A 14,583-nucleotide genomic window follows, 5' to 3' on the forward strand; every position below is an offset into this window, starting at 1 on the left:
TCTTTCATTTTTGGAACTGATTTATTGTTGAAATGTTTTCTATACGGGTAGAACCACATTTTATACAGATCACAAACTCTTAACATGTCATTAGTATGATCAGTAACTATCTATATTGGCAGCTAACTGTACCTATCCAATTTAATGCTAAAAATTCTAAATCAATACTAAATTTGGTCTTACCGATGGGTGAAACACCAATCAACAATCCATTGACATTCACTAACCCCTGTGATTATTAAATAAAGAGATTTTTTTTGCATTAACGTGTTTTAAAAAAACCATATAGACTCTTACCGACATTCTTCATGCATGCACAGCCAATGTAAGTTGCCACTGAAACTCTCTGGATTTAATGAAGCACTCCAAATAACAATATGTGAATTGCCATTCTTTAGATATGTGATTATTGTCAAAATTCAGGAAAAATATATATATTTTTGGAATAAAACGCGTTGGTCATTGCGATTAAACATTTTAGTAATGAGATGATGGTTAGGGAGAAGCAGAGTTAGTAATAAAAACGTCATATTTTCCTTCAGTTTCAATATAAATCAAAGCTATAGGTAAATAATGTTCTAAGTAAATTGCCTAAGTTGCCCAATGCTGGATTTAAAGTTTTACCTAAAATCAGAGCCTATTCTTTTTCCGTTTTCTGGTTCTCCTGGATCAGGACACATATTTGACGCTTGTTTAATGCCTCCTTCATTTACTGTAAATGAAAGAAAATAGATTTTAAAACATAAAAAAGATACACATGTATAAATTTCTATATTTTGTATATAAATATTTGTACCACACTTAATACATACATGAACAACATCTATCTATTTGGTAGACAAATAAAAAATAAGAGACCTTGATAGCCTTTTAATAAAACCCATATACCGTCCCCATTTTTGACTTCTTTTGTTTTGAAATAAGTATTTTTGGCATAGGCCGCTTTAGGATAAATGTCATCCTGCTTTACAAAGCCGATTGTTTGTTTTACAATACAGAGCCAGCTCATTATTCAAGTAAATAGATGTGAGAACCATAAAATTCTACAAGGCCTTTCCAAAAAATAACATTGGATAAAAAGGAAAATAATATTTTAATAGGTAGGACAGAAAATAAAATCTACAAAATATGCACCATAAAATGCTAAGAATATTTAAACTAAAAAAATTATATTAAATATTATGATGAATTCGTATACTTGTCTCTGAGACAGAGGAGTATTGTTAGAGAGGTAGGTCTGGGGAGAAGACATTTTTTTGCTGGAAAATGGGGGGCAGACTGTCCTATTTGTTAATCAGGTCCCCTGATTCACTACTTATCATTGGGATGGGTACAAGAGAGATTTCTGATGTCTCCGGCTGGACCATTTATACTATGGAGGTCTGTGTCAAGCCACCACAGGCTCCATTGCACACTGTACCTAGTGGCGTGTGTCCTTAAAAGGTTGAGTAGAAAGAACTAGAGGTGTAGTAAATATATATTGGTGTTCAGCAAATTAGAGGGTGGTTGGAGAAGTGAGTTCTGCAGACTTAACAAAAAGGACCAGTATCAGACTATATAATAAATGATGGCTATAATGCAATCTTTCCATTTCAAGATTTTTGATATTCAGGGAGAAATGGCAGACCGGTGACTGGAAGAGTGATGATGATCTTAAAGAGTGTTTATACCGATTGACACAATGTCACTTGGTGCTAATGCTATAGGGTTGTCAAAATGAAAAAGGAATGAAACTGACCTTAATGCAGATCCCTGCATTGTAGCCATGGTACAGTGCAACCAACCAATCAACTTGGCACACTGATTACATTATGTCATCACACCTGTTCACCAATGAAGAATAACATAATTCTTCTGGCATGGAACCATGTAGACATATGATTGTCTGAACCTTCTATGGGGAACCCTTCTGGGATCCAGATGGTTGTGTAGTAATATGGAGAAAGGGAGAACTGATTTGAGAAGGATGTTCTTAGACAACCAGATGAAGGCCAATAAATGAATTGTCTGGTTCGAGGAAAATTTTAGGGTTTATTCACTAAAGAAAAAGTTGTCAGGAGAGTCTGCAGTTGTAGCTCTTACTTGGCTATTAATTATGAAGGGCCAACAGTAGCAGGTTTTCTAAAGGAGGAAGGATTGAGCTGGCCCTTTATAAAGTATCATTCAAGGAGACTTTGAAGAAAGTTCACATTTTAACTATTACACAGAGCCCGACAAGCTCTTCCTATAGTAGACGCTCTCTGGAGTTGAATCTTCATAATGTATAGTGAAGTCACAAATCTGAGATGCAACTCTCATACAAACTCTCACTTTAGTGAATAGATCCCTCTGTCTCTAAAGCATGTGTGCGTTCCATGTTCCGGCCATTGTTTGTACTATTCTGCTTTATGTTGGCTCATTATTCTTTTACCTTTTTTCATAACTTGTTTAAATGTTTCAAGTGAAATTTAAATCTTTGATTGCCAGATAAATTTGAGCTGCATTGCAAAGTATTGGATTTCTTATAGCCCAGTTACTAAATGGATGACTGCCACGGATGACTACATTTTATGTCCAGGAGGAAAAGTAAAGTATAGTTTTATATAAAAGTCATCAAAAAAGTCATTTTTCGTAGTAAACGTTAAATAGTGCACTAAGTACTCTGTTTAGCTTCAGTGATCTGTCATTCCTATCCATGGCTTTGTTGCTCTAATATTTACTCTCATTTATTTTTGCTTTTTTTTTTGTTTTGCTTTTTTTTTTTGGTACATAACCGTTTCTCGAATAACGTCTCAGTGGTTTACTTCCTATCAACAGTTTCCCTGTGTCTTTCTTTATTTAATTTCCAGACAACCTCCCTATCCAGCTGGGCATAAAAGCATCATGCTATGTCTTAGGGAAAGGATTCACTGCCTTAACTGAAATACGGGGGGGGGGGGGGGGGGGGACACACGAAAGCCTTTTTGATTTTGCAATGCCTCTAAAAAAAACTGCAAAATAATAGAAAACAAATTTTCCCATAAGAGTTACAGCGAATAACAATATTCACTGCTAAAACTACGAATGAACATGGTTAAATAGCAATGATGTGTTAGTTTTGAATTTGCATTTTAAAGGCATAATTACACACACACACATATATATATATATATATATATATATATATATATATATATATATATTATATTTAGATATATACACTGAAATGAATAGTCCAAATCATAAAATTGCATTATATAATCAAATAATGTATCTATCATATCTTGCATTTTTTAGATCCAGTTATATATTGTGTATACTTTTGTATTCACCCCATTAACTTTACCAAATTGACTTCTTTTTGTTTTAGTCTAAATAGAAATTATTTAATATAACACAAAGAAATATACCTATTTATTTGTTTACCTTTATTTATCTTTTTTTTCCCTTCTAAAATATATGCTGCTTGTGTTTGGTGCCGTTCAACCAGTCAGGAGGGGGGTTTATAGCAATTTGACTACCAGCTGTGAACAAAGGCAGTTGGGAAGTTCTGCATTATCTTTCCTAGTGTTTCTGGAACATTTTAAGATACAATCTCTGGCAAATAACATAATTTAGGTGTCTAGATTTAAATTTCAATAGGAAGATTTTTATTTTTATTCAGTATTCCAAAAAAAGATGAATGTAGGACAAGTAGTAAACTTAACTCCAAGCTATCGGGGCTGATGAATTTACTCTAAAGAAACGGATCCCCCACTGACTTCTTAAGATCTCATATTCTTCTGCCCTTAAGATTTCAGTCCTCGTTTTCTTGTCTTATTGTCTTATGGATTCAGAGACAAATATTACAAGCTGTGTATTGAATAATGAGTGGCTGCACAATGCATGTACTATGTTGCAGTGATTAAAATATATTATTGCAATTTTTATATATATATATATATATATACACATATATATATACACATACATATACACACACATTAGAATATTATTATACGTCTTGTAATGATACGTATATTTTGAACATATTGTCAACATAAAATAATTCAAAGGCCATTTCACTTGCGTTTAAGACTTTATGCATGAAACGGATGTTTTTGTGTCTGTCCTCCCTTAAGATCCCAAAAGTAACTTTCCCCCGAACGGTAACATTTCAGTTCTGCACATGAAAAATTGTCTGATCATAAAGCTTAATGCGGAAAAATATCCCAACTTGTGAATAAGACTTAAGGAAAATGGAAATGCATGAAGATGAATGGGCAAATGCTCATCGTCACAGTATCTGAACTGTTCTCATAGTCTGCTTTATTTAAAAGATATTCAAGCCCAATGGGTAATTCTTATTTGGATACTACGATTGATATCCCTGCTTGTATACAGATATCCTACAGGTCATAATCAAAAACTAGAACCAGAGGTTTAGATGTAGCATGAGGTTTTACTTTACATAGAGAGTGGTAGGTTGGTGGACCAGCCTCCCAGGAGTAGATGCTAAAACAGTGAGGGATTTAAGTTTACATGGGATAAGCAGATAGCTATCCTGAATCAAAGACCAAGGAACGACTAAGGTACTATGTATTTAAGTGTATGTAACGATGTTAAAACATCAGGAAGATCGGATTCGGCCAAATAGTTCTAATCTGCCTTCAAATTCTATGAAATATAATTTATGGTTGTTAATTTGTTGATTCAGTGAAAAATCCAATTACCATTTTGGAGTTTTTTTCCTTTTTTTTTTTGAGGCACAATTGGAAATCACTTAAATGTAGAATTTTTGCCTTCTTCTGGAACAGCAACATTTAAATGATAAACTTGATAGACTTATGTTTTTTCTCTCAACCTAAATGAATATGTTACTACTGTTAATGTAAAAGTTAAATACATAAAAGTTTTTCCAATTATCCACTAGATGGATTGGGTGATCAGGAGAACCATTTCAAATAAATCACACATGCATATTATTTTTAATTGTTTAGTAATATAAATGATTTACAAGAACTGAAAAAGGAAAAAATATAGAAAATAATAAAGTCAAACTAAAACGTAAAATGTTAATTCAATATAATAATTTATAATAAAATGGCACTAAAGCATACGTATGAAATGTTAATGTGTTAATAAATTGGTTTATGAAAATTAAAAAACTTTAAAAAAAATCCCCTGTGTTAATTAAATTTAGATTTGTTTATTACATATTCTATCTCTCTTGTAATATTTTACAGGAACAAAACAAGTGAAAAAATATATAATAATGTTTTAGATAAACTAAAGATAGATGTTACAAAAGCCAAGAACTACTATATCTATTAATGATTAATTATTCATAAATAATTGTGTATCCATATTGTATTCAACTGTGTTTGATTTGTTTTTCTTCAAATCAACGAATAATTAGTAGTGTTGTGATATAAATAATTATAAATAATAATAAAAAATAATTATAAAAAGCTTAACTCTGTGCTGCCTAGGGACGGATATTTGTACAAAAGTGACAAATGACTGCTAGATACTAGTCTTGTTTTTAGAAAATCTAACATCCCACCGAGGAATCAATATTTCCCGATGGAGATGCTGTAATTGGCAGACACACTGTGCACATGGCACGTCCTTATACTTTAATAATATGCTGAGTTCCTGATCGGCGTACGCGCTCACATATATAGAAAAAGTAAAAGCTGCTCTCTAGAATGCTGCTATAATAGGGAATATATACCATTAATTCCCACCGTGTATTTCTGACAAATACAAGACATTCTACAGGATTTAAAGAGACACTCATTTGAATGTAGGTTGTCTCAGAGGTCCTTTAAATGTATTTGGTGTCCTCCTTTGTAAATGCATGGGGGATTTGGCTAACCCCACATATATTTATTTGCCTCTTTGCCCACATCCAGCTATTTCCTATGCAAGAGATATGTTCGGCCAAACACAAATACTGGCAAGTGATATACCCAACCAACCATCTCTAGTGCTGACTCAGTGAATGTCATGGAGAGGTCTCAGAAGACCTCTCCAACGCACAGAAAGCGCTTCCAATGATTTCAATGGGGGTGCTTTCCTGAAGCGTATTGGCTTCTCAAAGCATCAATTGTGTAAACTGTAAGTGATGCGAATAGTACTTAAAAAAGTACTTTAATATGTATTTTTCTTTGATGAGACTGCCATGGACAATAAACTGTCCCTCTAAATGTATGTTAAAAAAAATTATATTGCATCTTTCGATGGGAAAGGGTTAATGAAAATGTAGTGACGTACTTGATCTCAAAACGAGTCTTTCAAAGTGCTAATATGCATTTCCCCAAATATTTATATCAAGGCTTTTAGTAGGTATTCTGTTTTCAATTATTCATGTCTTGACCCTTTGTACTCTTTTGAAGCAATTACTATCTGGCTTCTTTTCCACTCGTCGCACTAAATCCAAGCTCATTAATGTAGCTAATAACCTACACATTATTTTAGTCCCATGAGATTTACATACGTCTATATAATGCTAAGTGGTTTGTAATTAATACCTAGTTAGTTAATCACAATTTAAAGAGCCACTTCAATTCAAGTTCATAGCAGTTACATGATATCCCAAAAAATAGCAAATATAAGTGTCAAGTAATAATATTAAATGCATGATGGCAACTGCTGGGCTTTGTGCACAATTGATCTGTAAACTCCATCGCTACCAAATCAAATGGTCTCTGTAACAGTCTTGTTACTGCATTGGATTTATGAAAGCTCCATATTCTGTATTGTTTAATGATATTCTGGGCTTAAATGTGTGTACGGGTCATTCTGTGACGCCTATAGATCAATGGGATAAGACATGCTCAGCAAAACTGGCTAATTAGCGATTATCACAGCAAGCGTTCCATCGAGTTCTGCACCATAAGCCAGCCCTACAGAGATGCATTGTGTAAACTGCAGAACAAGCCACATTGTGAATTTGTTTTTCTGTAAGTTTCCTGGAAGAATCAGAAACGTAACATCTGCCTTACTTAGAAGCATAATCCTTCAAATTCTATGGGCAGTATGGGAGTGATTATAGAAAACACCTGGGGTATACTTATGAAATAAGTATTGATCTATGGTCTAAGGCCATACTTCTCGGAAGCTAACTAGTAACATAATATTGATGCATAACCCTATCGTTATTTGTAACATAGAATCAAACATTTATCGAACTCTATATGTATATATATATATATATATATATATATATATATATATATATATATAGGCAATGTGAACAGTGTTTTCTTTTGAGAATATTTTAGTTAATATATTTTTAAAATTTCAGTTTCAGCAATAATAATACTATGAAGAATAAATGAGCTGGCTTAGCCTAGTTTAGCAGGAGGGGAAGCTATGGCCGACCTGGAACTGGTATAGACACCCCTTTTCCCTTTCACCTACGGGTAACTCGGGGCTCCTACAGAAGCACTCCAAACATGAGTTTGTGTGGAGGATGAGTTCTCCCGTGGCTCATACTGGTCAGTAAAATTTCTCAGTCTACCTTTTATCTCCTTAGGAGAAACAGTCCCTATTTGGGACCCATATCCTTCCCCTGATATGTTTCTTTCTGTTGTTCAAAATGTTTCTTGGATATGTGCTCTTCAGCCCTAATCACAATAATGTGTACATAAACTGCAAGTAAATTAAACTGTGCAACTATAATTCATTATATGCCATATGCCTAACAGCTTTACATTATATCCAAGCCTCCGACGCTCAGGGTATGAAACTCTAGATATCTTTCAACTAAATGTACTGCCTATACATTTGATTGTACCCTGGAAGTACAATCATCTCTGTAACTGTGGTGACACCATTTTTGAGAATTGCCACAAATGGTGCCAGATTCTGTATAATAATAACTATGACATATTAATTTGCTATAAAGTAAGGGGGCTTAGTATTATTAGTATAATGGATGAGACCAACACATATTGTGATGTTTTGAAGTAACTGCAAAATATGTTTGGAAATGTAATTTATCAATATAGTTTAAGATTATTGCTGCTTCCCAACCGCTTCACTTTATTTTTTCCAACTATATGTATATATAAATATATATATAAATATAAACATATATATATATAAAAATATGTATATAAATATATATATTAAAAGTAATTATAGTATATTTCTCTTCTCAAAGGAAAGGCAATGCAAAGACACTACCTCCTGCTTCTTGTTAATTAATATACTTCTCCATATTTCTGATGAACCCCATGACACACTTATTTCTAATCTCTGTATCAACGAATAACGATGACACCTGATACTCAAGCAATAACATGTAAATGCATAAGAACACGTTACATGCAATAATTAAATTAGGAAAACTATAAAATATACATAGCTTTCTGGAGGGTGTGAATTACAAGTGGCATTAATATTTCATTTGCATATTTATATTAAAAAAATATATATTTAAAAATGTATTTAATGTGAAGGATTTCATGTTTGTTATATAAAACAGAAGTTCCAGAATAATTATACCAAAAGCATTTTAAACCTTTACATAATTGACAATTTAACAACTATGTAGAAATGCAATGACGTGTAACAATTTCTAAATTATAGATTTTATATATTTTATACTTTTGTGCTGATTTTTTTTTCTTCCATAAAGGCTTCTATACATTCTTTCAACTTTTGGTGTTGATGAATATGATGTTATTAAAGTACGTTTTCTAAATTCTACTTATTCTAGAAGAAAGATATTATACAAATATTTTTGTGATTTCATTAATTTTGTCTATTCTACTTTTTCATCTGCTGTTTTTAGAGCAACACCACATGATTATGGCTCTTACATGCTGAAAATAATGAATGAAAGATTTAATTAAATTACCAATAACAATCGGCAAATTGTTTTCATAAGCAACAGGAGGAATATGGTCATACGTTCATGTATTGTCAAAAGATTATTGTTTAACTGTTCCTTTGGATAGCATTATGCAAATATGCATAAAAAAAATGAGAATGCTCTGGAGATATCAGAAAACGTGGATATTGTGTATAAAAAGGGATTCTGGTTAGAGAAGTGATCTTATAAACTTTATGATCAATAGAATGGTCTTGTTGATTGGACCCATGTTCAAACTTTGCACCAGAATGACTTTTTATACATACGCTGCATACTGATAAGGAACAAGGTATCCTGCTTTTGTATGTATGTAATAGTCCATACATAAGAATCCATATTTAATATACTGATATATGCTTAAAGTGATTCCACACATAGTTCCTCCAACGGAAAGCATACAAACCCATAGAATTTCTAACTAGCTGATCTATAAACATTTTAATGTACTCTGGGTGTCATGCTATCATGCGCAAGTTACGAACCAAAAGTACACCCTTTCCACTGTGACATACATGAGCAGTTTAAGATAAAAAGAAACATTATATAATATATTAATATTGAGAAAAGAAGACCGGGAATAACTATCCCTGTGTCCCCTCAATTCCAGTATTAAATTTAAAAAGTGTGGACACTTTTTATTAATTTGCTTCGTTTCAAGTCCATGCTTACGTCACATACAATATTTTCAAAAACAATATGTAGAAAACAAAATATGCATCATGTTATTAATGGTTGTTATAGGGTTAATACGTGAATTTTGATGAATTTATCCTTGTATTGATAATAGGCGTGTGATTGTCAAAATCATTGTTTGGCTTCTCAAACCAGACTCTGTTCTCAACAAACAGAGCAAACATAAAAGTATCTAATTTATGTAGTATGCATACACTACAGCATATCTTAATTCTTATATGTGGTATTATACCTCTTTAATTGTATGAGTAAATTCATCAAAAAGTGATATTTAGATAAATAAATATCACTTTAGACTTTTCTATGCATTTTGTTTCTTAAATATTGTTAAAGATGTATGAAATCTCCTAAATATAACAACTATAATAACACTGTTAATAATAGTTCGTGTTATTTACTTCTTCCATAAGACTAATCTTGAATATATATATATATATATATATATATATATATATATAGGATTGCTTAGCTCATCATTACAGCTTAGGTTTTGTCCCCAAAATTACCCACTATTAAGGATACTAATAATGGGTTGGGGTCTCAAAAGGATATATGATGTCTCATATGCATTCTACAACTAATGAAAAGACAGACAGGATTCACAGATTGCCTCTCAAATATTCTATTTTTTGTTCTTTTCATTTACTACATGGCTGTTAATTAAATGCATGTTTTATTAAAATATATGCAAGCTTGAAAACGTAGAGCACATTGTAAATCAATCGATAAAAATCTGATCTTGAGCTTAAACAACATGCAGATTTAAAAGTAAATTCATTTACAGGCAATGATACAACTTTTCTATATGTATATAACATGATAACAATCAAAGAAAAAGCAGAAATAAAAAAAAAAAAATAAAAAAAAAAAAAAAAAGATCAATGTAGCACCAGAAATAGTAACAAAAACAGTTCCACTCACAGATAGAAAACTTGCTGCTGAGGTCTTTCCCTGGGAACAATTTAAATCCTCTAGATTTAAAATCTATGGACTTTTTCACTAGTTAGGAAAACAAACAAAGAACACATATAAGGTGAAACAATGGATTTTCGTGATTATAATTGTTGTTTTTTTTGTCATTAGCATAAGGCTCATATAAGTAAATGTCTAGATTTTACAAAGGATTTGTGCAGAAATACGTCTAAAATAACTTCTGAAACCCATTGTCAAGACAACTGTAGGTGGTATTCCACACAAGTGCTTTAGGTCTGACAGTTCCAGTTGAACTATTTGAGTATACGGGTTCGGGGCTCGCTCAAGCCGTGTAACTGTCATGAGATCTTTTGATCTTTTAAGGTGAGCCATCAATCAGCCGATTGTAGGTGAAGCTACCTCTTTTCCGTGAAGCTATTTCCATTTAGTGTACGCAGTAAAACACATTCCCAGTGTGTATCGTACAAAAAAAAAAAAAAATAGAAACTCATAACCAGAATTTGATATTTGCAATCTGCAAAGTTGAAAATATAAAGCAGTAGTGAAAGAGAAAAAAAAAAATCAGGATGCTAGGATGCGGGTTTAATCAGACTGGGGTAAAACACAATGTATTTATGTTTAAAACCTTCTACAGTATTGGATACATATAGGAATCCTTTAAAAACATACGAAATGAACCGTGTAGAATTATACAATTTCAATGCATCCTTACTGTACACACTTTAATTAAATTAAAGTAGAAGAATGTTACCCTTCTCTAGTGGTATTTATTGGTATAAATTTGGCACATAAGTCTAATTTAACCCCTTAATGACAAAGCCCGTTCAAAATACACTATTTTAAATGGGTTTTGGGACCGCCCATTGTCCTTAAGGGGTTAAGCTGGAAATGGTAGAAAAAAAATATTGAATTAAATGAGCAAATAAAAACAATCAGGGTTGTGAGAACAGCAGTTCACGATTAAGAGCCAATACAAAACAGCATTAAAAATGTCTAAGTTGCTTTCTAAGAAATATTACCTTTTTATTAAATGGTTAATATAAGGTATGTGCAAAAACATGACAATTAGAGCTGTGTAAAAAGTTTAATGTACAATTTTGCATGGAATTCAAATTTCTAGTACATATTAAGCAGAGATTTTTGCTTGAAAATATTTCAACTACATTTATGCTGTGCAAATTGAAGTGGACCCAACGCTTGTACAATATCTACTTAAATATTACAAAGCTTACCTATTTCTTCAAAAGGGTATTTTTTTTTTAATTAATTGTAGTTACAAAAATATATATATAGATATATAAATATCACAGACTTAAAAAAGGCAAAGGTACTGGAAAGCTAATGGGAAAAATTATATTATTGAAAATAAAATTACTGGAATCTGGATATTTTGCCAAAAGCTTTTAAAAGACTACTTATTTATTAATTCATGCAGAGAAAATGTTGCACAAATGGTTCAAAATCTTGGCACAAAAGCTAAACCATTTATATGCACCCAACTATGACAAAAGATAATGTGATCCAGTCGACTGAGAAAAGCATCTACAGTACATCTGCCTTTTTGTCAGTATTTGGGCTGATAACCATTTAAGAAGTAAAACTGTACTAGCAAAAAATCTATGGGGGGAGAAACTGTAAAATAAAAACTATTCATGCCAACTAGTAAAAATGTACAATGTAAGAACTTATGCTTTGTAGGTAAAGGAAATATCTAAATGAAGACATTTATATTTAAATAAATTAATTTTAAATTCTAGTTCTAGAGCACTTCACTCATAATGACCAAGCAATGCCAGGGGAACATTTTGGAACTCTCAAGGGCTGTTCGCAAGTCTCAGGGTTTTTAAACTTATTATCCTACATCTGAATATCACAATTAATGCTTTTCCTACTGTTCTATTTTCTAGTATCAGATCAATGATTAAGACCAATTGGTTGCCACCATTGATGAATCATTATAATAGAATCTTAAAGGGTTAATGTTTTAAGAGTGTCAAAGCTCATTGGTAAAGTTTACTGGCATGCTCAGAGATAATTCTGGAACAATCTCTTTAAAGAAAAATAAATGGCCCAAATAGGAATAAAAATAAAATTGGAATACATAAAACCCCACAATACCAGTTTTTGGTAAATATAATTTGATTAGGGTGGAGGAGAGATAGTTGCATTTATAAAATACGTATGGGCGTGACTTTCCTCCTATAATGTTGATTATGGAGATGATTCTGTAAATAAAAGTGCAAACAGCTTATACAGCACTGAAAAAGTTTACTAGAGTATGACAAACTCAAACTGATAAACATAATTATAAGAGGCAAAGGACTAGGTTCAATGACTTATGTAGAAAAAGCAGATTTTTTTCATGAAAAATGAGTACCATATACACAAATAAGACATTCAGTCCCAAGGGCACTAACCCACCGAATGATCGATAACTGCTCAAACGTACAGTATGTGCCTGTTTAGCAAGACTATCTCATAATCTCAACCACACCCTGTCTAAAGAAAGCACATTAGCACAAGTCATTTCCACAAGAGAAGCTCATTACAGGCAATGTGATACTGCCAGTAGTACTTTGAGTTACTATTTGGTTTATGTTTGTATACCCCTACATGAAATAATTATATTTATCTCGCAGCTAAATATATATAAATATATATAAATATATATATATATATATATAACTTTGCACTTAAAGGGTTAAATTGGCATTGTAGTATATTGTAAATTATGGTATACTGCGTCTTTGCTTTTCTGCCATGCGTTTGGTGTTATTTCAGATTTCTACACTTCCAGTGAATTCTAGAGGATGTTTTTTATGGTTTAAAATGTACAGTACATGTAACAATTTATACATTTAAAGTCACGCTAAAACTCAGACACCCCACTGAATCGTATAGTAAAGGCAACTATCAATTACAATGGAGTGTTTTTAAAAAATGAACGCTTTATCGAAACCAACAATATAGAAATTCCATCAACTCTTGACGAGTATAATTGTGATACATTTAGAAATACAGGTTAATGTTTTCAGAGCTTGACACAACATTAACAGCTGCCGATGCACAGTATCATTTACTGTGATATTATGTGATACAAATGTTTCAGTATTTTTTATTACTTTTCGATCAGACTGTGCTTTGTTTTGCAACAAAGGTCCTTTCTAACAATATTAATATCAATGTTATATTCTTTTTTTTTATTATTAGTTTTAATTCAGATAAATATGTGGGTTTTTAAATTAATGATAAGGATAGATATTTGGGAATACAGATCTCAGCAAAAACAATATTAATTAATAATAATAATAATAATAATAATAGTAATAATAATTCAGGTCATAGCAAGACACACAGAAGCTGATATACCTTATTGGTACCTTCCTATTACACCTTTTATTGACGGGAACTAGGCACTTTTTCTTGGATTTGTCATGATATTTTATGTTCGGATGACATGTAAACTGTATAATTCACAAAAAAGGATTCAGAATATGAATGCCAATTATTTAATTTTGTCTTCTTTTTCTTTACTAATAGGCAATCATTGTTCATTGCATTCACTTGCATTTGCACACTTGACTTATTTCTTTATTTACTACAAATTTATTCTAAAAATTTTTGACTAAAATTATGAAATCAGGTTTTACTAACGAACTCGATCCTTCATAGACCTTGAAAATTAAGTTGAAGTTTATGGGTTTTTTTCATGTTAAAACAACTCTTGTTGCAAACTAATTAATTATGACTTAGCAGATGATGATCCACATGACATTCACTGCAATAAAATCAGGCTCCATCAAGCTCATCTTCTATCTAATTTCCTCTCAATATCCAAATAGACTGTATGATCAGTAGGGGGGGGGCATTCTTCTCCTTCTATAGTAGTAGGTCTTAAGATATGTTTATGTTATTGTCAAGTCTACATATTTTGCATTTTAATATCAATGTTTCACTCTCCCCTAATGTAACATGGCTACAGAACATGCTGCCACTCTATAAATTCAATGCAAAGTATTATAATAAAAATAACTCCATTATTGTGTTCAATGGTATCTGCTCGGCAGGTCACTATAGGGCAGGGTTGCACAACTCCGGCCCTCGAGGGCCGCAAACAGAACATGGTTTTTACA

At 32.0% G+C, this 14,583-nt stretch overlaps 1 protein-coding gene across 1 annotated transcript in view; it reads right to left on the minus strand.

Moving 5' to 3' along the window:
* Positions 1-14,583, minus strand: part of LOC149305636 (CUB and sushi domain-containing protein 3-like) — a 403,051-nt gene that overhangs the window by 229,389 nt on the left and 159,079 nt on the right. Inside the window, exons 9-10 of the mRNA XM_089477264.1 lie at positions 10,439-10,516; positions 625-712 (exon numbers count right to left, since the gene is read on the minus strand). Of these exons, the coding sequence (XP_089333390.1) occupies positions 625-712; positions 10,439-10,516 (166 nt within the window). The remainder of the gene's footprint in view (positions 1-624; positions 713-10,438; positions 10,517-14,583) is intronic.

Source organism: Sceloporus occidentalis, unplaced genomic scaffold, assembly GCF_023333645.1.
Source record: "Sceloporus occidentalis isolate IW3139 unplaced genomic scaffold, rSceOcc1.0.p SCAF_11, whole genome shotgun sequence".
Classification (NCBI taxonomy): domain Eukaryota; kingdom Metazoa; phylum Chordata; class Lepidosauria; order Squamata; family Phrynosomatidae; genus Sceloporus; species Sceloporus occidentalis.